Genomic DNA, 26026 nt, shown 5'->3' on the forward strand with positions numbered 1-26026 from the left:
CAAAATAAGAACAGCCCACTAATCAAATTCTTAATGGCAATAAGTGCTCAGAAACATTTCTTCAACATCACACTTTTCTCCATCAAAGGTCTGTGCTCTTGTGATTAAAAAATTGTTCAAAATAGTGTTGTTCAACAATTGCATTAAGGTTATTTTATGATTTTGGTATAGGCTAAATACATTTAGTTAAACATGTTTATGTGTCAATAACCTAATAATTATGATGCAGAATTGAAGTTAATTTGCAGAATAACTTCAGTCCTGAAGATAATTAATTTTTTTACAACCTGAAGAAGAGTACAAAAGTATGAATTTTTATACTAAAAATTTTTCTCTTACATATCTCTTACATATAAAAAATTATATTGTAACAATATATGGTTCAGCGAAGTCAAAAACAGTTTTCTTTAATTTTCTCAAAACTACTTCTAGGGACATAAGTAGTTTTGTAAATTCACCATTCAATTGGAAGTAATGCCTCGGAAATAATAGTCAAACCATGAATGTGTATTTTATGTACAGTGACAGGCATGGGATACCAAGAGTACAGTGAGACAAATAATCTGGCACTCTCAGTTGCATATTTTTCAAATTCATTTGTGTCTATTTGAGATCCATAGGATATGGTTTTAAGTATAATTCCACATCTGTGAATGAGATTCCTGTCAATGCCGGTTATTTCTGCACTTACTTTATTTTTGCAGCTAATGTTAAAATTATCGCAATCTCTGCAGATTTTCTTACATTTTGAGTTTTTCTACGCTTAGACCTACTACTGCTCTCCTCAAACTTTGCCTGTGGTCCCCTTCTTTTCTGTAGAGTAAAGTAGGTTTTATAGCATTTAAGTCACATACAAACTCTTTATCTAACCACTGCTCGTTTTTTTTTTTTAAAATCAAACACTCATCCTGTTAGATTTATCGATTCTGCGAAACAAATTAATGCAAAAACGAGAAACATGTCTTTCTAACGATTTAATTTGATCATGGGAGACTTCTAGACCGATTTTTGTAATAAGAAACTGCAATACTACATCTTTCTGTTTCTTACGACCACTTTTTTCCTTCTGTAAAGTATCAAACAATTCTTTCCTTTTGCAACGGTACTCCATTCTGAAACCAAAATAAATGACTAAAAATTTGTTACTTTTTACTTTTATAACTATTTGAGAGCCAAATTGAACATAGTTTTGCTGTAGAGAAGAAATTAACTGATACTGAGAATATTCGTATTTTAGACGATTAATTTGAAATACGCCAATACATATATTTAGCTAAATTTTATCAAAAGGGGCAAATATGGGCAATTTTACCTTTCAAGAACATCAAGTAAACATGTCAGGCTACAGGTTGGTCAAGGAAATAACACAGGGCAACGTGAGGCAATTTTTGCTGGTCTGCATAAAGACCGAACATAAGGAAACACAAAATAAAATTTTACATAATATGATTATGATTCCTCAGCGAATCATAATATACTTAATCATTACAACAATAACGTATTCTTAATTCAGAAACATAACTCTAACAATCCATAATAACATTTACCTGAAAATCAACCACAGAAGTACAAAAAATAATAATTGAAATTCTAATTGAAAAACACACAATCACAACACAGCAAAAACGACACTCCATGCACTACTTTCAAAGGTTCGGATACAACTGTGTAGAATTAGACCTGCTACGAGGGTGGCTGTTTTATGACCGCCAGACCTTGGAAATAGTTGGGGTATATTGCAAACATCATAAAATTAAAAGCGAAAAAATCATTTTTGGCCAGCTTTTGAGCCACTTGGAAACACTGTGGCAATGGTAAGAATGTTGTGAAAAATGTTTATTTTCATTTTTCCGCAAAGAGAATTTTCTCCATTGCTTTTTATGTTGTTTTATGTATTATTATTATTATTATTATTATTATTATTACAGTCGAATCCCTCTTATCCAGCACCAAAGGGACAAGGTTAGTTCCGGATACGAGATTTTGCCGTATAATTGAAAAAATACTGGTTTAGACCTATACAAAAAAAAAAAGTTCGTATTTCATGGTGCCAAATATTGAAACTTCAGCCATGTGAAGCTTATTTCTCTATCACTTGCTCATAACTGAATAAACATAAAAGCTCTGTGGATTTTCATTATTAAAACACATCACACAACACAAATAATACACTAATTTTAGGTTCAAATGTTCACTGAAAACGAAAGTTCGTGCAAACTTCCTAATGTGGCAACACTGACGGCCCGAAAATAATTAAACGTAAAAACTGTGTGGAATTCCCTTATTAAAACACAACACAAATACTAGCTTACACTAATTTTAGGTTCGAATATTCACTGAAAATTATAGTTCGTCTGATCTTCCTAATGTAGTAAGTCTGACGACCTGAACATAATTAAATAAACATAAAAGCTATGTGTATTTTATTTATTAAAACACATCACACAACACAAATAATACACTACTTTTAAGTTCGAATATTTACTGATAACGAAAGTTCGTGCAAACTTCCTAATGTGGCTACACTGACGGCCTGAACATAATTAAATAAATATAAAAAATGTGTGGATTTTCTTTATTAAAACACATCACACAATACAAATAATACACTAATTTTAGGTTCGAATATTCACTGAAAATGAAAGTTCGTGCGAATTTCCTAATGTGGCAAATCTGATGGCCCAGATTGTGGCAGTGTAACAAATTTAAACATATTTTTTGGCCCAGCCAAAAGTGCAGTTGTTTTGGTATTGCCGGTTATTTTGGTGGCGGATACGAGGGATTTTACTGCATTCTGCTCATATGAAATCTATGAAAATAGTATCTTAACTATAATATCAACAACAGGATTAAGAGAAACAATGTACACTAACATTATTTTTATATGAAAGATATACTGTAACATTAGCAGGCTTGTGTATAATGATTAATGATATATTCTTGAAAATATTATGATGAACTTTAATTTTATTCTTGTTACAGCCTCATACAACTGCTTTGCCAAACTGCTTCCAGCTTCATAAGGACTTGCAAGTTAGTTGGGAGATATTCGGTCCTCAGATCACCATACAACTTGCTGGACAAGTTGGTGAGCAATATTCCTTTTATCATTATATAGAAAATTTACTTTACATTGAAGTAACGATATGTTCAACATAATTAGTATCTATTTTTGAGTGACATTACTACATAAGTTAATTATATTTCTGCTTTCAGCCGAAGATGATTACATGGCATTTGGTCTTAGTGCTGCTGAAAACAAAAGTGAGATGATTGGTTCTGATGTCGCTGTTGCATACATTGATGGCTACTTGGGGTATGCTACAGATTACAACATAACAGCCAAAGCTCCTGTAAGTATCAGCATATTGCAGAAATGAAGTGAAATTCTTAGATATAAACGAGTCAAAGTTGGGATAGGAGAAGTCAGAGGGAAGTGGCACCTATCCTGTACAATATCTACTTGGAGGATATAGTGATGAATTGTTTTCAGAACATGGAAGGGATGATAGTAGGAGGAAGAAGAATAAAGTGTATAAGATTTGCTGATGATATGGCGTTGTTAGCAGAAGAATGGACAATACTAAGGGATATATATGCTACCGGAGCTAAATGACAGTTGTGAGCAGCATAGGATGAAAGTTAATGTAAACAAGACGAAGATCATGGTTATTGGAAGAAATATAAACGAGATAAACGTGCGAATTCGAAATGAGGTAGTGGAACAAGTGGACACTTCAAATACTTGGGGTATACTATAAGTAGTAACATGAACTATTGCCAAAAAGTCAAAAGGAGGACCACTGAAAAAGAACTAAGTGAAGTGAAGTGCTTCGTGTGGAGTGTGGCATTGTATGAGGCAGAAACAGGGACATTACGACGAAATGAAGAGAAACGACTAGAAGCATTTTAAATGTGGATATGGAAAAGAATGGAGTTTGTGAAATGGACAGATGGAATAAGAAATGAAGCTGTGCTAGAAATAGTGGGTGAAGAAAGAATAATCCTGAAACTGATCAGGGAGAGAAAAAGAAATTAGCTGGGTTACTAGGTAAGAAGAAACTGCCTACTGAAGGATGCATTGCAAGGAATGGTGGACAGGGAAAAAAAAAAGTTCAGGGCAAAAGAAGATAACGAATGATAGACAACATTAAGATATATGAATCATATGCAGAGATGAAGAGAAAAGCAGAAAAGAGGGAAGACTGAAATATACTGAGTTTGCAGTGAAGGATCTGCCTTTGGGTAGAACACTATGAATGAATTTAAGAATAATTTATAGCTTCATTAGATCAAGTGAGAAAATTTAAGATTAAAATTCAGTACATCTAGGTTGATTCCTGGCAGAGAAACAGAAACTTACTTCTCTTTTGGAGACTGAATATAGGCCTAATGTCCCTCTTCTTGTGTTGGTATTATGCTTTAGTTTGTCATAATACTAAGTGCAAGGGTAAGTAGATCTAATGTTATCTGTACCAGTACTTGTGATTGACCACCTTGAATTAATTATTCTTAAAATATTAAGAATAGAACAGAGGAAAGAGCCATCAATGAATTATTATCATAAAAATAATAATGATCTGTGGCACTACAGCCCATGAAGGGCCAAGACCGACTAGCCGGTTGCTGACCTCAGTCCGCCGAAACAGAGGTGGACGATCATCCAACCAGAATGGAGGTATCGTGTAGTTAGCACGATGATCCCCCCAGCTATTATAAATGGTTTGGGAAACTGGATTTTCGCTGCCTATCGTAGCTCCCAAAGTGCATCACGATGCTGAGTGGGCACCAGTCCCATACACTGGTCGAAATTTCATGAGAAAATATCTTCCCCCATGAGGACTCGAACCAGCACGCATTCCATAATGCAAGTCCTAGGCAGGATGCCTTAGACCATGACGCCATGGCGCGGGACATAATAATGACAATAATACAAAGCATTCATTTACATAATCTAGGGCGACTGGCAAGAAGGTCATGCAACATGCGGCAAACTGTCTCCTGCATGCTTGGCAGTCCAGTTCAGTCTCTTAGTAGGAATGGTTGTGTGTTATTCTTCTTACTGTGTTAGAGAATCTTACCTTATTTAAAGCAAATGTTGAAAATGATCTCCTTCAGCACATACACGCTCACCATCTTCAACTGATTGTAAAATCCAGTGATAAATATTTATCCACTGCCTTTATCTCTAGAAATAAGCTGGTGTACTGAGATTGTTTTACATGGTTTATATTTCCGTAATTTTGTAGCATTTTGTGCTGATTTGGGCACTCCAGTCTCTTGGGCAAGAGGTTTATGTTCTAATCATTCACTTATCTCGTCTAGCTTCTGCTCTGTTAAAAACCGGCATTTGACATTTCTTTTCTTTTCAAGTAATGTTCTCAACTGTCTCAAATTTTTCAAAGGCCTTAGAGCAGTTTCTCTACTTGGAACATTAGCATCAGGAAATTCACCATGAATCAGTCTTATTGTCGTACCAACTGACTCAGTTTTGATAAATGTATGATACAGAAACACTCGTTGTTGTAAAGAATATTTCGTATGTTGCATTTCAATGTTCTCACCACAAGTCTCGAAGCCTATACACTACTGAATTCTTCACATTTTAAAGAAACATTATCTCAAAGACACAAACACTAAAATGCAACTGTAAGCTTATTCACTCAGTGTAGAACTGCTTGAATATTGCTGAACATTTAAGGTTTTCGCTATTCTAATCTAAAATAAATAATTGATCCATGTCAAGCTTCGGACTACAGACCATGCAGATGAAGAGACATTGGACACCCTAAAACAAGATGGTCTGACCAAGTTTAGCCTCAGAACAGGTTGAGGACCCAATCCTTGAACGGGACATGATGATGATGATGATGATGATTATTATTATTATTATTATTATTATTATTATTATTATTATTATTATTATTCATTCATTCATTCATTCATTTAGTGCTCTGCCCAGGGCAGGTCTTTCACTGCCAACCCAGCTTTCTCCAATCTTTCCTATTTTCCGCCTTTCTCTTTGTTTTCTCATATGATTCATTATCTTAATGTCGTCTATCATCTGATATCTTCTTCTACCCCGAACTCTTCTCTCGTTCATCATTTCTCCCTGAAAAGACTCATCATGCCATGTTTGCAGTTTTCTTGGAAAAGATAAATGCAGTCGCTTCCCGTTGCTTCCCGCACACCACTCTCTCTTTTGCATTTTAAAAAGATCCCAGGGAGCCCCAGTGTAGAGGTGAGAAGAGTGTATTTGACTAATTAGGCCCTCTGGACTTCACTGAAATTCACCGCTAGGGTTAAATATTAGTTATCTCAGGGTTTTTGACCCGCTCAGAGACCGGGAAATCCCAATTAGCCTTTGCTCCCCAATTATTATTATTATTATTATTATTATTATTATTACTATTATTATGCAAGAACTGTTTATTTGTGCATTTCTTTCAGTGTGGTAAAGTTCTGGGGCAGTACAAAGGTGTTTGTAAGGACGATCTAGTGGGTGGTATTGATAATAACCAACTGCACACAGCTGTACGTGAAAATGGTATCAACATCATAACATACCGACGCACACTTATATCATGTAAGTATTGAAATTAATCTCATCCAGATGACTTCGTAACAAGCTTAAGATTTCTGAGATCAATTATTTAATTGGATAATCTTAAAATTTATAGCATGATTTACTGCACATAATGTGTTTATATTTTCTCCAATCCATATGTTACATATTACAATTCACTATAGGATTAATAAGCTTTCGTAATTCCAGAGTTCAGGTACTGTAGATTGCAGCATTTTCAGTAGAAATTAGAGAAAATAACAACATTCTGATATCAGGGTGCAGTCGAGCTGGCTGGCTATACTCATGCAAAATTTATTGCACTGCTATTTTTTTATACGTACCATATGTAGTTTTTATTCCATAATTCATCAATTACATTCAGTACTACTGGTATACTGTCTTATTTGCCGACAATCAAATAGTAACCTATTAGCTCCATCAGAAGACAGTCTCCAGAAATTAGTATATGAGCTACAAAAACATAGCCTCACGTTACAATTTAACTACATCTTCAACAAAAACAAAAATTTCAGCTTTCCAGGGAAAAACTTAACTACAATGTAAAATTTTAATCAATAACAGTACATACCTATAATAGAACAAGTTACAAATTTTAAATATTTAGGTTGTGAAATTGGTAACACAAGAGAACTAGACCTACAAAAGAAATTACAGAGTTTTAATCAAATATGTGGGACAGTTAGAAGGAGCCTTTTAAACAAAACACGAAAAGATACGATTTTAATACTTTATGAGGTCTTAGCAGTTCCAATTCTTCTTTATGGCTTGGAATGCTGGGCTCTTACAAAAAGTAAAAAACATAAAATAAAAGTATCAGAACTGAGATTCTTGAGAACTGATGCTGGATATACAGTAACGTGCAAATTAATCCGAACACGACATATTTTTACATTTTCTGTCATTGTTGGCCTCACAGCTGCTCATACCGCTTTAATTGACATCTGTAGTACGTGTAATTCCATTGTTGAAGGTCTGTCGTTATTATTTTTTTTATAATATGTGACATTTTGCCTGTAGTTTTGTACTTATAAGCATTTCAGTTGTGTTGAAGACTTAATACTGCAATCCTGTATACATTCTGTCGTCTTCACAAATGGATACAACTCCACGAAAACGGTCTAAAATTATAACATTAGCAGAACATTCTTCTATGACACAGAGGCAAATCGGTTTGGCTACAGTTAATTCGATCATAAAACAATACACCCCAGAAAAAAGGAAACTGTGGCCGGAAAAGGAAGACTTCACCTGCAGATGATCATTTAATATTGTCAGGAAAAGTAAATTAAATCCTAGACTAACTGCTGTCGACTTAACCCGCGAGTTAATGGCTACCACTGGGGCGAATATTCACGTCATAACAGTGCGGCGTAGGCTTTTGGAAGCTGTTCGAAGGGCTCGTAGGCCTATTAAGAAGCAACTGCTAACCCATGTTATGTGCAAAAAACGCTTAATGTGGGCAAAATTACATCAACACTGGACAGTGAATGACTGGAAGAATGTACTTTTTTCCGATGAGTCTCATTTCGATGTCCACGGCCACCGTGTTTCTTACGTACAGAAAGGATCCGAAAAAGTAACAGCAGCTCATCTCCAACAAGCACCCAAATACCCCCCTAAAGTAATGTTTTGGGGTTGTTTTACACATGAAGGGCCTGGAGCATTAATACCTATCAAGGGAATGATGAATTCTGACAAATATATTCACTTATTGGAAATCAGAATCGTACCCCAGCTGCAAAAATCATTTCCGGATGGCAGAGGTGTGTTCCAACAAGACCTGGCACCATGCCATACGTCTCGAAAAACTACAGAATTCTTCAACAAGAAGAATATTCAGGTACTCCCCTGGCCAGGCAACTCACCCGACATCAACCCCATTGAGAACTTGTGGTCAATTTGCAAAAGAAGAATGCAAAAAATGGATTGTTCTACAAAGGAGAAGATGATTTCTGCCCTCATTGGTGTATGGTTTCGCGATGAAGAAATGAAGAATATTTGTGGGAAATTAGTGGAATCCATGCCAAATCATCTCAGAGCTGTTATTAGGAACAAGGGAGGCCACATAGATTACTGAGGTATGTCTTAGATCCTTTTTTTTATCCCATTTGAGTGTTTTTGCATAAGTAATTATGTTGTTCGGATTAATTTGCACGCTACTGTAGGTCAGATAATATAATGAGGCAATAAGAGAAGAATTGAACATATTTAACTTAAATAATAAAATAAAAAAATATCAAGAAAATTATTGTGATCACGTGTCACGGATGACAGATTCTTGCATTCCCAAAAAAGATCTTACAATATACTCTAAAGGGAGAATAGAGAGAGGAAGACCTATGAAGAGATGGATGGACCAGTTTCTTTGAGAGGACAGAACAGGTCAAAAGATGATGATACTACTGATATTGTATTCTATCAAATCTGAAACAATTTAACTTGCTACTTTTTCTGTATTTCATTCAAACTGGCATACACATATTATGTAATCTCGAGAACAGAAGAATGTTAAGAGTTAAATACTACTGATCTGAAATGTGACATTATTTTGAAGTAAAGTTTACTGAAATGCACTATTTTTATATTACTGAATTTAAAAAATGAAACCTACATTTCGTCATAACATCCTTCAAGAGTACTGATAAAACTGTAAAATTTAGTTTTCTTCTTTTCATTATCCTTCTAGCCAATATATGTATTTTTATCACAGCATACATGTAAATCTAAATTACGAAGTATACATGTAAAAAATAGTTTTTATCCTTCTCTTACATGAATAGAAAGAGTTTTAATGCATCCTAGTGTCTGGTTTCTTACAAATGATATAGGACTGAAGAGTATAGTCGATTTAAATGACCATTCACATTTACAATGAAACTAAACATACCTACATGGAAAACACATTTAGAATACATAAAACAAAAAGCTGAAAGGCGCCTGTCACTATTGAAAAGGCTGTCAGGGAAAAAATGGGGATGCTCAAGAGATACATTAAATACAACATATAATGTGTATATAAAACCTTTATTCACATATTGTGGTGAAGTTCTTATAAGAGCAAACCTTAACACAATCCAATATTTCCAGAACCAAAGGCTCAGAATAATCACAGGGGCTGTAAAATCTACCCCAATAGCAGCTATGGAAATACTAACAAACCAACAACCTTTTCAATACGAACTAGAAAAGACTGCTGTTATACAGCATGAAAAGTTAATCAGACTCCCCTTCAACACCTGGCAGACAAAAAATTTTACAACAAATCTCAAAACACAGGAAAGTTTTCTCTCTAAAGTTCACGATATCAAAAAACAGATAACTCTCCCTACTAACAAAGAAAATCTACATCTTAAAGTAAACAGTAAACCCATTACAAATGCTAGATATTGAACGTTATACAGATCTACTGGAGGATGTCAAAAAAGATGACACTCCGAAAGACGTACTGAAATCATTAGCCTTAGAAACAATCCATACAAGATTTCCAGAACAACAATGGCTCCATATTTTTACTGATGGCTCCTTGCTAACAAATCAAATCGGAGCAGGTGCTGGAGCTACATGCCATCTGTTCTCCTTTTACAAACCCCTTGGATTTGGTACTACAAATTTTGATGGAGAAGTAAGGCCATATGTACGACACTTCAAAATCTTCTATACAGAATAGCTCAATTCCAGCAAGCAATAATTCTTTCTGACTCAAAAGCAGCCATTTTAGCTATAACATCCACTGTAACACAAAAAAGTCAACAAATTCTTGAGTGCTGGAAATGTCTATTTCACCTCAATAATCTAAAGAAAAAAATAGTTTTTCAATGGATACCAGCACACTGCAGATTGACTGGCAACGACGCTGCTAATTATCTTGCCAAAAAAGGCTGTGGTACTATTTAAAATCCTGCTACACAATTATCCTATTATATAACAAAAATAATAATTACTTTACAATACCATAAAATTATAACAAATCATCATCTCTAAACTTCCAAAAGTAAAAGGTGGGAATCTGTCTCAACCCAAAACGTCCCTGGATACCCAAGGAAGAATGCAGTTGCAATTTTTGGACTGTTTACGGGCCACGACTGCTTGGCCAAGCATCTCCACAGGATTGGAACATCTCCTTCACCCATCTGCCCCTTATGTGATCTTCAAGAGAAAATGGATCAAAATCATCTTCAACACTGCCCAGCCACTATCAACTTGGCATCCTTGAGTGAAAAATACTGGAGAGCGAGAGAATTAATGATTTCATTGTCAGAAATTCAGCATTAGCAAACAACATCAACAACATTTACAACGAAGGCTCCAAAGAGACTTCACTTTAGATTGCTTCCAATGGTGGTTGTGATTGTTAAATATAAGTCAGGCAGCAGTTGTGAGTCTGGCTTACAAATACTGCAAATCAAATTTATAGTACTGTACACTTACTATACGTGACTATACGTGACTTTCGATTAACTTGACTTACAATGCACTTGTCATCAGTAAAGAACTATCTGTAATGTATAAGGTGCAAGACAATTATGTCCCATTTTCATTTACAATACTGTTAAAGATTCTTTCCTCCGTTTTCTGTTGTTTACTGGCCAATTTAAATAGATTTTTGTCCACCAGTGTACAAGTCCGTCTCATGAGTCATAAAAGTTGAAATTATATGGAGAAGGAGAATAAAGAAAAATATCATCTTTGACGAAAGCTAGTCCTGGCCTTATTTATTATTATATTCTTTTAGAGAAAATACATGTAAATGTTCTAAACAAAATTAAAGCATTTCTTCTTCTCCATGTAAACTTCACTTCAAACTCTGATTACTGTCCGTTTTTTCACCATCACATTTCACAATCGTATTTATTACATGAACCTGACCAATTTTTCGTGACGACAGCTGATCCTGGCGACAAAGAGTACCCAACAGAAGGATCATCTTATGTGGTATGGGCTATTGGACGACTTAATCACCATAAGGAACCTATGTTCCATGACATCTATCCAAAAGGCAATGTGAAACTAGAACTGAACCGTAAGGAGAAAGAAAGCAATTGCTTTGCCTTCACACGTTCCCAAGAGAGTTTCAGGTATTAACCATATTGTAATACTATGATAATGCTTCCTTCTAAAAATGATTGTAGCAGAACTGCAGCTACAGTAATTTGGATTTTGTGTGTGAATTTTTTACTTTTCCAAATGTATGGTATGTGTAGCCTATATAAAGTACTGAAAAGCTGAAATGAGATCTTATAATGCGATTATGAAGTATATTAAAAAAGAATCAGTATTCACTTCATCCAAACATAAAATAATTACTTTGTCAAAACTGAATATATAATTTTATTTAAATTTAATTCTCGTGTATTTTCACATTAAACTGTAAGCACAAAATATTACTTCTTCAAAACTCGCCATATAATTTCACTTAAATTTCATTCATTCATATTAAATTCTATAAAGTACAGTATCATCTTCCAGCTTTTTTATTGCAGTCTGGTAAAATATAATTAGTTAAAAATGAACTGTGTGATAAGAAAGAACTCAGAAAATTGTAAACTCCACTAAAATATAAAGTATGTTACTCTTTCGCGAGATTGTACATTTTGAAGTCATTCTTTGGTTATTTATAGTTGTAAAATATATGCAGTAATAATGTACTAAGAGATAATTCACTTGTTAATGCAAATGACAACTCTTAATTTCTAACTTCTATAAATTATAGAAATGTTTCAAATTCAAATACAACCTTTATCCACTGACAGAAAATTTATAGGCTTCTCAAATTTAATTGATATTAGATATAAGATACTTATTTTCTGTCAAATTAGTACACGTGATTGGTAATAAATTGAATTAAAAAGTAATCAGTTAATGTCAATAAGAAGTTTACGTAATATCATAGTCTATATCCATGGTCCTAAAGAATGGAAGTATACATTCATTTACATTAGGTACATTTAGTGTCGATATTGCAGATTTTTAAAGCATGACCTGATAACTAAAGTCAAAATAAAATACTATGTTCACTTTTTGTTTCATTTCAGAGAACCCTGGGAAAAAAGTGAGATCTTTGACCGAACAATCCGTACATTTGCAGCGACATTAGGACCTTCTGGAGGAAAAAGGGGTTATCAAGGCATTACAGGTTTGCTTTCCTTTCTCGAACATTCGATTCGTTTATATTTCAAATAATTAAATCAATAAATCTATTTGCTGAAATACTTCCTACATTAGGTATAAATCTATAATTTATTCCACAGATTTCCATCTGCTTCCTGGCTTTTAAAAATTATATTCAGATCCATGGGAATGTACGAAACTATTAAAATAAAGCCATGGAAATGTGCGATAATATTAATATGAAATCATTGAAATTGCGCGTCACTATTAAAATAGAATAATGGGAATATGCGGTACTATTAAAATAAAATCATGGAAATGTGCAATACTGTTAAAATAAAACCATGAAAATGTGCGAAACTATTCAAATAAATCTAAGGAAATGTGCGGTACTATTAAAATAAAACCATGGAAATGTGCGAAACTATTCAAATAAATCCAAGGAAATGTGCGGTACTATTAAAATAAAACCATGGAAATGTGCAATACTGTTAAAATAAAACCATGGAAAAGTACGGAAATGTGCGATACTGTTAAAATAAAACGATGGAAATGTGCGGTACTGTTAAAATAAAAGCATGGATATGTGAAATACTGTTAAAATAAAACCATGGAAATATGCGGTACTGTTAAAATAAAAGCATGGATATGTGAAATACTGTTAAAATAAAACGATGGAAATGTGCGGTACTGTTAAAATAAAAGCATGGATATGTGAAATACTGTTAAAATAAAACCATGGAAATATGCGGTACTGTTAAAATAAAAGCATGGAAATGTGCGATACTGTTAAAATAAAACCATGGAAATGTGCGGTACTGTTAAAATAAAACCATGGAAACGTGCGGTACCATTAAAATAAAACCATGGAAATGTGCGGTACTATTAAAATAAAAGCATGGAAATGTGCGGTACAGTATTGTTAAAATAAAAGCATGGATATGTGCAATACTGTTAAAACAAAACCATGAAAATGTGCGGTACTATTAAAATAAAAGCATGGAAATGTGCCGTACCATTAAAACAAAACCATGGAAATGTGCGGTACTATTAAAATAAAAGCATGGAAATGTGCGGTACTATTAAAATAAAAGCATGGATATGTGCAATACTGTTAAAATAAAACCATGGAAACGTGCGGTACCATTAAAACAAAACCATGGAAATGTGCGGTACTATTAAAATAAAAGCATGGATATGTGCAATACTGTTAAAATAAAATCATGGAAACGTGCGGTACCATTAAAACAAAACCATGGAAATGTGCGGTACTATTAAAATAAAAGCATGGATATGTGCAATACTGTTAAAATAAAACCGTGGAAACGTGCGGTACCATTAAAGCAAAACCATGGAAATGTGCGGTACTATTAAAATAAAAGCATGGATATGTGCAATACTGTTACAATAAAACCGTGGAAACGTGCAGTACCATTAAAGCAAAATCATGGAAATGTGCGGTACTATTAAAATAAAAGCATGGATATGTGCAATACTGTTAAAATAAAACTGTGGAAACGTGCGGTACCATTAAAGCAAAACCATGGAAATGTGTGGTACTATTAAAATAAAAGCATGGATATGTGCAATACTGTTAAAATAAAACCGTGGAAACGTGCGGTACCATTAAAGCAAAACCATGGAAATGTGCGGTACTATTAAAATAAAAGCATGGATATGTGCAATACTGTTAAAATAAAACCATGGAAATGTGCGGTACCATTAAAACAAAACCATGGAAATGTGCGGTACTATTAAAATAAAAGCATGGATATGTGCAATACTGTTAAAATAAAACCGTGAAAACGTACGGTACCATTAAAGCAAAACCATGGAAATGTGCGGTACTATTAAAATAAAAGCATGGAAATGAGCAATACTGTTACAATAAAACTGTGGAAACGTGCGGTACCATTAAAGCAAAACCATGGAAATGTGCGGTACTATTAAAATAAAAGCATGGATATGTGCAATACTGTTAAAATAAAACCGTGGAAACGTATGGTACCATTAAAGCAAAACCATGGAAATGTGCGGTACTATTAAAATAAAACCATGGAAATGTGCGGTACTATTAAAATAAAAGCATGGAAATGTGCGGTACAGGATTGTTAAAATAAAAGCATGGATATGTGCAATACTGTTAAAATAAAACCATGGAAACGTGCGGTACCATTAAAACAAAACCATGGAAATGTGCGGTACTATTAAAATAAAAGCATGGAAATGTGCGGTACAGTGTTGTTAAAATAAAAGCATGGATATGTGCAATACTGTTAAAATAAAACCATGGAAATGTGCGATACTAATAAAGTAAAACCATGGAAATGTGCGGTACTATTAAAATAAAACCATGGAAGTGTGCGGTACTGTTAAAATAAAAGCATGGATATCTGCAATACTGTTAAAATAAAACCATGCAAATGTGCGGTACTGTTAAAATAAACCATGGATATGTGCAATACTGTTAAAATAAAACCACGAAAATGTGCGATAGTACAAAACCATGGAAGTGTGCAATAGTATTAAAATAAAACTATGGAAGTATACGATACTATTAAAATAAAACCATGGAAGAGTGTGGCACTATTAAAATAAAGTCATGGAAATATGCGATACTATTAAAATAAAATCATGGAAATGTGCGATACTATTAAAATAAAACCATGGAATTATGCGATACTGTTAAAATAAAACCATGGAAATGTTCTTGCGGGGTAAGAGGAGACGGTAAGCTAGTAACTCAGCACTTCTGAAGGAGCAGGTGTATGGTGGTGGTATCATTGGCCGGCTGATCCTGTGTTGGAGGTTGGTTATAAGAGTGGGGGAAAAACTCGCATTCCTTACTCGGATCTTCTCCTGGAATGTAACTATACTTCCCTCACAGAGATCATTTCGTGAAATTTCTACAGTACACACTGTGCCTTTTCCTATAGCAAAGCCATGTCACATATTCCACAGCTACAGTGATTCTAGCAGCAGAATTGGGAACTGAAGCACATAGCCACCAAAACTTTAAGAGTGCATCATCTCACTTACAAAGGAAAATTAGAAATCAGTGACATCAGTGGAAAGCAATAACAGTCTAAAATCAGGGTAATCATTTCGGAACACACTGTATGTTATGGAATGACATTACAAAGGTTCAATGCCACAGACAAAAGGTTCAAGATCCAAAATTGTTTTTTTCATTCTGCAGTACCAGCAGTTTAAATCTCTTAAATCGTTTGTAAAATCTAAGACAGATTTATTTGAAGAGTATGAGGAAAAGGCTCAGGAAATTAGCCAAAAAAGACTATGCTCAAGAACATACATGCCAGCAAATGAAAAATGTTAGGCTTAATCCTCTAGAATATGGCAAAGCTCCAGAAACCCAGTTATCACAAAGGGAGCTGTTTCGGGAAGAAATTTTCATATTTGTAAATTATAAACTTTCATCATCTTTGTTTGACAGACTATCTGCTTATGATACTGTCATAAAACAGTTTACATTTCTGAGCCAGCTCCATGTTTTACATCCATCAGTGATATTATCCTACAGCTACCAATCTTGTCACTGAATACAAGGATAAGATGATCTCGAACTGTCCTTGGAGAATAAACTAAAACAGTTTGAAGCACTAGTGATACCTCCAAACATGAAAGAAAACTACAAAGACTGTCTTTTGAAGAAAATGTTCTTCTATGAAATCCTCAATGAACACAAGTTTATAGCAATATTTTCCAACATTGAAATACTTTTAAGAATGTATTTAATAGTCATGGTGTCAAACTGTAATACAGAAAGGTTATTTTCAAAAATGAAATTAATAAAAAATCAGCTCCATACAACCATGAACCAAAATCATCTAACATACCTTTCCTTACTGGTACTTAACATGAAAAGTGAAATGGACTTTAAGACATTATTGACGTGTTTACTGTAAAGAAAGCTAGAAAAGTTTGTATATAGTTAGCGTTTTTATTGTCTCTATGCAGCCTATTTCTTTCACTTTGTTATTACATTTGTGTAAAATCAAACAGTTGCTTAAGTTTTACATTTCTTCAGATGAACTGTGACATTTATGGTTTCTGAAGTCTCCTACGTACATGCTACTTTAGACCTCCATAAGGTACGGTCAACTCGCTACTTTTGCAGCGCTGCAATACAGAAAACTGTGCAACTCTCGTACTGCGACGTGTGAACAACGATGCAACCCGAAAAGTGGCGGCTGCCGAACCTGTTGTCCGCTACTTTTTCATGCTGCGCACAGCTTATAAGTAGTAACGTGTGAACAGGGTTCTCAGGGTTCCAGCTGCAGCATGTTTGATATCGGTTTTGTTGAAACTTTTGCTGTGGTTGCGACCAGTGTTGCCACCCAAATGTGCCAATGATACTTTTACTGTTTGGGTATATTTTAATGTTAGATATGATGGAAATAAATTATTTGCAACAGTTATTAAATGTACACCATAGTCTGAGTATATTTGCTGATGACATAATTCATTTTTTTAATTTTCCATAGCATAGTTTCAAACAGGAGGGTTGCCAACATTGATTACGTTAATATGCTGTTGGTTATCATTTAAGTATATAGGCGTTTTTAATAGCTTTATAGTAAAAATAATGCCAATTTCTGAATATTAGTTAGGACAGAAAAAGCAAATAATACATAAGAAAGCTATCACACGAGTTTCATAATAATGCGAATATAACCACAAAATATATATTGAAAAGTCAACACGGAGATGGAAACCTGCAGCTAGACTGTGGCTGCAAAAGTAGCGCCTTGTGTGTAAACAGAGTCGCAACCTCCAGTTGCAACTTTTGCAGTGTTCGGGTTGCACTGCACGAAAAGTAGCATGCAGCGTGCTACTTTTGCAGCTGCAGTACAAAAGTTGCGCAGCAAAAGTAGTGACGTGCGACCGTTCCTATATACGTAAATGCAACCCTGACGTCAGAACACAGAGAATGGGAGGGGGGGGAGGAATTAAATCAGAGTCTTTACTAACCAGATTCTTCCAAACTGGAGGGGTTGCAGCAACTATTGTGCCACCACTGCATGTGTTGGACAATGTTTCAGATATCACTGATTTGTATTGAAATATTTCATAACTCATTGATAATCCACAGGCATGACTTCAACTGGACTGGCATGGTATATTAATGGCTATCTGATACCTGAACTGTGGCTGCGACGAGGTTTAACATATGCCTTCAAAGTTCATGGAGGTAACAATCCACATAGTGCTGAGACTTACCACCCTTTCATTGTAACTGATGAACCCCACGGCGGATTTGAGAGACTCAGTGAAGAAGCCCAGAAAAAAGTGAGAGTGTTGGCAGGAGTGGAATTCACAAGAAGAGGACAGCCTCGTCCTACAGCAGGTACTGTTGATTCATGATTTAACGAGGATTTTAGTTAGAGAAATTATTCAATCTTGATGAAGATAATTAATCAGAGCCTGGAATCACTGCATGCGAATGTGCATAAAATTTGACTAATATTCATTGTAAATCTGTCTCGATATATCCTCAATATTGTAGTCTTACTATATCCTCAATGAATGTTGTGACTTGATTACATGATTTATGTCCTTTTACTCTTTAGAAGAGCATAGGGCTTTTGATAGGGTGGCATACATTTTGAACACTTACTATGAAAAGTGTACTTACATAAACAACATACAGCATTTCTGAAAAGATACCGTTTCTTTTGCTTTGTGAGTAAACAATAAAAGTTGTTTCTTTTTAAAAGTAGTTTCCAATGGTACCTTCAATGTTCTCATTTGAAATTTCGAAGTTGACCACAGTTACCCCTACTTCCGGTTTGTTATGGGAAATGGAACTACCACCAATTGATTCTTTACATAGGTTTTGGTTACCAAAATTGTTTTATGAACAACCAGTAACACATAGTTTTCGAGAAAAAAAGGCTGATATGGGTGGTCTGAAACACCCGGTATAACATTTTTAATTTTGTCAGTTCTTTAGGGACGCTGTATTAACTACTAGGTACTGGAATTTAGCATTGATGGAATAATTGGTAACAGCGAAATTGTATTTGACGAGAAGAGGCCAAGGATTCGTCATGTGATTACCTGATATTCGCCTTACAATTGAAGAAAATATCCGAAAAAGTCCAACCATGTACTCAGCCCAAACAGAGCTCCAGATCGATAGACTAGTGCACTTGCTGTCACCAAGTGGCCATCTTAAATTATTCAACTTATTTTAATATAGTGTTGCAAGTTGAAATAAACTTCAGTCATCTGTAATGACTATTAATAATGGAAACCACAGTAAGATGTTAATTCAGCTATTCTAGTATATGTAATGCCACAGGTACTTTAGTCGTCGTCGTCTTCCTAACAAGTATTAGGCCGGGTGGCCTGTTATGGTCTCAAACTAGAATTTTCAGTCCATCTCTTCTTCGGACGACTTAGAGATCTTTTGCCATGTGGATGGTAATGAAACAGTGCTTTTGGAATTCTGCATCGATCCATTCATTCGAGATGACCCTTCCACTGAAGTTGATATTTGCCGATGAACTGCATAATGGGTTCTATTTGAAGTTCTTGCATTATGCCACAGGTACTTTAGAAAAATAAAAAATAGAGGAAAACTGTAGAAATATTCTACAATTATACAAATATTATAACAATTTGGTAATTACCATAATAAGCCGAGTTACATTTCAAGCTGCTTACTTTTCACATATACCAATTATGCATTACATCACATATTCATTATATATGAGGTCTCGCCTACCTCACTGAATATTACACGACTACTATGAAGTAGCCAATGTGTATTATCACCACTTAATACGACAATAATTCATTCCGGCACCGGGAATCGAACCCGGGACCTCTCAGCTCTATGCGCTGAGTGCTCTTTCCAACTGAGCTATGCCGGGACACGATCCACGGTCCTGGCCGAACTCCTCTCGTAATGTTTTACGGCCTTACTACCTGCACTTTAGACAATGTAAGTCATACATGCAGGAGCGCATATTTAAATTACTTTTATGGCCATATTCAACATCAGTTTGTGATAACTGCTAACAGTTAATACATCACATATTCATTTTCATTCTCATTCATATGTGATGTATTAACTGTTAGCAGTTGTCACAAACTGATGTTGAATATGGCCATAAAAGTCATTTAAATATGCGCTCCTGCATGTATGACTTACATAGTCTAAAGTGCAGGTAGTAAGGCCGTAAAACATTACGAGAGGAGTTCGGCCGGCACCGTGGATCGTGTCCCGGCATAGCTCAGTTGGAAAGAGCACTCAGCACGTAGAGCTGAGAGGTCCCGGGTTCGATTCCTGGTGCCAGAACGAATTTTTCTCGTATTAAATGGTGATAATTATGCATTAATTCAAATATATTATAGGATTATTTAACTAAAGAGGGTGGTGGGGAATAAAAACTTCCCTTTCTTTCTTTCATAGAGTGGCCAACTGCAAAGATGAAAAAAGAGGGATACTGACAAATTCTGAGGGACACATTTCTTCCTCGTTCTTGTTACAAATGGCTTTTAAGGGACCCACAGGTTCATTGCCACCCTCACATAAGCCCGCCATCGGTCCCTATCCTGTGCAAGATCAATCCAGTCTCTATCATCATATCCCACTCCCTCAGATCCATTTTAATATTATCCTCCCATCTACGTCTCGGCCTCTCCAAAGGTCTTTTACCCTCCGGTCTCCCAATTAACACTCTATATGCATTTCTGGATTCGCCCACACGTGCTACATGCCCTGCCCATCTCAAATGTCTGGATTTAATATCTTTTAATATATATATTTTTTTAATTTAAACTACTACATACCTTGAATTATTGTTTACAAAAGAGTTTTCTTATTGAATTTGTATGTTTTGCTATTCCTAGCATGTACCATGATATCCTTATCCTTCGACAATATTTAAAAAGAACTCACCTTAAACATGCAATATTACAAAGTGATGTCTGATGATTCAAACAATCAACATCAACCAACATAACTGATCTGATACTATATAAAGTTAGAAACTGGCACTTTTTTAAACAAAAAGACACACTAACCATAGTGTTACTAAGTTTAAAAAATAATCATTGCATACCCAGATTAAAAAATTATTTAAATTGGACAATACTGATAATACTGACTAGTGTATATTTCGAAGTTATAACCAGACTGCAGAAATGAACAGTCTATCAACATGTCAAAGCAAGAGTGACTCTTAAAACGGTATGCTAGAGGACAACTGGCATCCCAATATCTGAAATTTAAATGTACAATGCTAAAAAGTGAGAAAATAATGCTAGACAGAAAAATGTGGAGCAGATGGCACTATGTTATCACAAAATTGATGTGAAATCGTTAAATAACTGATTATTATCCACCTCCAATTTCTCCAACATTAATTTTTACACTGTTCACTGTTCTTTTTCTCAATCTTCTTCGCAAAATTCTTTGCACTATTACATATCGTCGTTGTTTCTGCAATAACTCCTATGTGCAAAATATAACATTTTTCAGTAACAAGAAAAAACACATTTATTCATTCTATGGCAGTGGTACGTATGAGATTGTGAATTCTTACATTTTCGAAACAAAGAAATGTAATTACATATAGGAGATTTTATTATTTGCTGTATCACTATTTAAGTTATTTAACAGAGCAAAAATCTGAAAATCAATAAATATGTCACATAGGAGTTAATGCAAAAACAACGACTATTTGTTGTAATATATATTACAATGAACTATGTAGTCTCTATTAGAGCAAATGATGATATTTAAAGGTGTTTTATTCTTTTCTAGCTGGACCTTTGTGCATTGCTCGTCATAATGGTAGAGATAGAAGATTGGATGATGACTTTCCAACATTCAAAAAGTTCAATCGTTCCCTTGTATTTTCATGTGATGAAGGTAAGTTGTCAACAAGAGTGTTTCTGACACAAGTTGGTATCTCCAGCAGTAGAAACGATATAGAATGGATTTTGGAGTACAGTCATTAACTGACACACTGAAATGTTGTCATTAATTATTATATTTTATTTCCTTTACATAATTTTGAAGGAAATATAACAATAAATTCCAAATTATAATTATCATCTAATTTACTAATTACCGGCACTATTTAACTGTTTCAATTTGTTATTTAGGTTTTACTGATGTTACATAGCTAATGATGATGAGAAAACCTCATGGGAAAAGAGTATGTTCCAGAAGAATCGACAGTTCCTCCGATATAAATATTCATTCAGTTTAATTAAATTTCCAGCTGTTATGTTTGATAAGAACAAGATTGGTTATATATTCTCTTGAATAATATTGATTTTTCTCATTTAGTTCACACTAAATTAAAAGGCGTCACTGACCATGAAATATGAGAAGGCCTAACAGGTCTCTAACATATTATAATGGATAAATGAGAATGCCATTTGTTCTGGCTGATACAACAAAGTTTGAATTGAAAAATGGACATCAGGAGAGTTCGTGCTCGTGAGGACTTTTTACTTGCATGACAAGAGCACCAAATGTTATTAAAAGAGCAACATGGTGCTCGCGAGCACTAGGTTGACAATGCCTGCTAAACTATCAATTTGAAGAAATGACAGAGTTGTAGTGATCATTATATACTTTATCGGTCTTACTAATAAACTGTGTATAGTTTTTATACGAGACTTATGCAGAGTTGGGACAGAAAATGTTACTAATAAACCTTGCATAAGCAATGGACCTATGAACAGTCTGTAACTATACAATGGGAATTGCTTTGCAGTAGTTATATACACGAAACACCTTGTTTAAGCATTGTATATAGAGAAAAAATGGCCGCCCCTCTAACAGCTGTTCGTATCGACTGGCATTTTATGATGATGGTTGCCTTATAACCACAGAAGAACAAAAGAGAACAGAATAATTAGAATAATATTGCTGTAGCTTGTACTCTTCGATCAAAATATAGTGTGGTAATCGATCAGAGCCAGTTATACTATCAATACTTAACATGGCACACTAGAGCGCTCTACTGGATGCAATAGAGAACCTCAGATATTCTATTACCTTTCGGAATGAAGTAATGACAAAACTATGACGTAGTTGTGTAACAATAATAAGAAATACACTCTTTCAGCTTTCCCAATAACGGGACTGCCTCAGTGACAAAGCATAACAAACACACAGAGTGAAAAAAAGAAAAAAGAAAACACCACAATAGAGAAATGTGGGGAATGAACATAAAAGGGAAATTAAGTACAGGAAAAATAATAGCATACATATAACAGGCCTAAACATAGTAAACATATACTGTTATACACGAAGTATGTAGTGATTATTTGTAAGGAATGATATTTAAATCCATGTCCCATGTCGGGTGACATCCGCCACTGCAATATCCGCGTTGCAGTCCCACGGCAGGCAGCATCCGACACATTTCTCGCGCAAAGTGACTGCGATATTTAAATCCATGTCCCATGTCGGGTGTCATCCGCCACTGCAATATCCGCGTTGCAGTCCCACGGCAGGCAGCATCCGACACATTTCTCGCGCAAAGTGACTGCGATATTTAAATCCATCCGCGTTGCAGTCCCACGGCAGGCAGCATCCGACACATTTCTCTTACAAAGTGACTGCGATATTTAAATCCATGTCCCATGTCGGGTGACATCCGCCACTGCAATATCCGCGTTGCAGTCCCACGGCAGGCAGCATCCGACACATTTCTCTTGCAAAGTGACTGCGATATTTAAATCCGTGTCCCATGTCGGGTGACATCCGCCACTGCAATATACGCGTTGCAGTCCCACGGCAGGCAGCATCCGACATATTTCTCGCGCAAAGTGACTGCGATATTTAAATCCGTGTCCCATGTCGGGTGACATCCGCCACTGCAATATCCGCGTTGCAGTCCCACGGCAGGCAGCATCCGACACATTTCTCGTGCAAAGTGACTGCGATATTTAAATCCGTGTCCCATGTCAGGTGACATCCGCCACTGCAATATCCGCGTTGCAGTCCCACGGCGGGCAGCATCCGACACACTTCTCGCGCAGACTGACTGTGGTACCGGTATTTAAATCCGACCGCAAAGGGTTAATAAAACTATTACAAAAGAAACTTGTGAAGTTGAAAACTAAATTATCATTCAGAACAATGTATATTACTATTCTAAGAGAACAATCATAAACATTCAGATTCCTTGGGACAAGATGTCAATATTCGTCAAAAACAAAATTCTATTCTACACCAAGAAGGACACTGATTTTCATTTCTTTTGCAGGTGAACCTGCTATTTTGGAAGTAACTCCAAATACAACGTGGCCAGATGTGGTTTACTACAACAGCTACACGCATGCAAATATGGGATGGAAGATCCATATCGTTGATAGCTACACAAGGGACAGAGCTTCCCATTCCACTGAACCGTCTGCACTTGCTGTGATATTCTCGTGCTTTGCTGCAATTCTTGTAGCATATTTTTTGATACAATAAATAATATTATAGCTAAATGGTGAAAGTTCTTCATTGTAATGCTAAAACCTGCCTTGAGTTCGTTCAGAATATGTTATGAAATAATGTGAAGTGCAAGATTGTGTTTTAAAACAGATTGTGTGGCAAATACAAACAAAACAATCAAAAGGTAGGTAGGCAGGTTGGCTACTTGACTGATAGACAGAATGGTGGGATTACATAAGTGATAGTCAGCTAGAGTATTGGCTTTTCATGTAGTAACCTGGGTTCGAATTCTGGTGGGTATAAGTGAAATTTATGAATAAAGATGATGTTGCAGTGATAGGTTTTGACAGGATGCTCCCATTTTACCTACAAGCATTCAACCATTGATTCATTAATCATCATCATCATCATCATCATCATCATCATCATCATCATCATCATGCAGTAATATGTAGTTTGCCTCCCATAGTGCATAGTGGCGATAAAAAGAACTACAGTTTCAGCACATTACTCCTAGATGGGGATGCCTGAGTAAATTCCTGCCTGAAGAGAAAGAGAAATAGTACTCACCCTCTCTATGGTTATGGTGAAGACAAAAGGGGAGTCACACCATCCATCCGTACAGTGGCAGAACTCACTGGAGTTAATGTGTCGGTAGAAAAAAGATTTTCACACTCATACTCATCTGTGCCCGATTTTCTAAATTTATAATAACATTATCTATGATACCGTCTTTCTTCCAATAAAAACCCTCAATATTCTTAACATGTTCACAAGCATTTTTCTAACGTTCTGCTACCACTTTTCCACTGCAGCTGTAAACAATACCATAGTCTTACTACATTTGAATTGAATATTGTGTTTCGGTACGTTATTTTTTATGTAACCAAATTGCACATTTTTTTATATTTGACAAAGAGCCCATTTGCTACCATCAAATAATTCCGCTTTCTTCAGAGCCTTCCTCATATCATCGAGACTTGGCAAGAACAGCGATTTATATAAGTTATAAATTGTATGGCAAACAGCAGTGCCGGTAAACGAATCTATAACCGTTGAAGTTGTGACCTGTTAAGCCTCTTTTTCCAGGATTGACAGAGTATTTCCACTTCTGCTAATTTTGCCTCATTTAAAATACGATAAACTGTTCTCCTTGACACATCAGTCGCAAACGCCATTCTTTCCAGCACATTTGCTAATGATATTGGTTTTCTTCCATTCTACAATGTATCAAATTCTTCTTCAAAGAATGTATGGGCTTTACATACATTTCCCTAGCATCAGACTGTAATGGCTTGGCTTGCTTGCCTACACAGCTAGTAACATCGAAATCAAAATCACAAAATATAATATAATTAAATTAAAAATAATGATATACCAATCCTCTACACTTAGAAATATTTCGAAAAATCAACTCGGCAACATACACTGCCAAAGTTCCGTCACTGGCCACAACATTCAGAATACTAAAGGGAAGGGAAGACTGCACCATACACAAAAAGGAACCGACCATTTAAAAGGGACCACTTGTGTTTTCAACCCTTCACTAAACCAGCTTTCCCAATCTCCACCCATTCTCTGAGTCTTCCGTTTTATTGCCTCTGAGACAAGTTACACCAAGTAGGGTATAGGCATTAATTTGTTGTATTTTTGTGAGATTAAGCAATGTTGTAGGATCTGCAAAGACAGCTGTCTGCTAAGCAGGCAGTCTGGACTTGAACTTCGTGTTATAAACTACCTGATCAAAAATATTGGGACACTTAACCAAAATCACACTCAGACTTTTCTCTCGACACTCTTCCAGGTAATGGACTTTAGTAAGGAGTAGGTTCACCGTTTGCCTTTATGACAGCAGTAATTCTAACAGGAAGACCTTCCAGTAGGTGTCTGAA

At 35.4% G+C, this 26026-nt stretch overlaps 1 protein-coding gene and 1 non-coding gene across 2 annotated transcripts in view; one reads left to right on the forward strand and one right to left on the reverse strand.

The window, feature by feature from the left end:
• Window positions 1-24187, forward strand: part of knk (protein Skeletor knk) — a 37936-nt gene extending 13749 nt beyond the window's left edge. The window contains exons 6-13 of the mRNA XM_069839646.1: window positions 2983-3088; window positions 3217-3353; window positions 6451-6586; window positions 11475-11664; window positions 12622-12722; window positions 17811-18065; window positions 21495-21602; window positions 23959-24187. Coding sequence (XP_069695747.1) covers window positions 2983-3088; window positions 3217-3353; window positions 6451-6586; window positions 11475-11664; window positions 12622-12722; window positions 17811-18065; window positions 21495-21602; window positions 23959-24170 — 1245 coding nt within the window. The 3' untranslated portion in view covers window positions 24171-24187. The remainder of the gene's footprint in view (window positions 1-2982; window positions 3089-3216; window positions 3354-6450; window positions 6587-11474; window positions 11665-12621; window positions 12723-17810; window positions 18066-21494; window positions 21603-23958) is intronic.
• On the reverse strand, window positions 19521-19597 carry TRNAY-AUA (transfer RNA tyrosine (anticodon AUA)). The gene has a single exon. It is a non-coding gene; the product is annotated as a tRNA-Tyr (tRNA).
• Window positions 24188-26026: the final 1839 nt, after the last annotated feature.

The sequence above is a fragment of the Periplaneta americana genome, chromosome 11 (genome assembly GCF_040183065.1).
Source record: "Periplaneta americana isolate PAMFEO1 chromosome 11, P.americana_PAMFEO1_priV1, whole genome shotgun sequence".
Lineage (NCBI taxonomy): Eukaryota > Metazoa > Arthropoda > Insecta > Blattodea > Blattidae > Periplaneta > Periplaneta americana.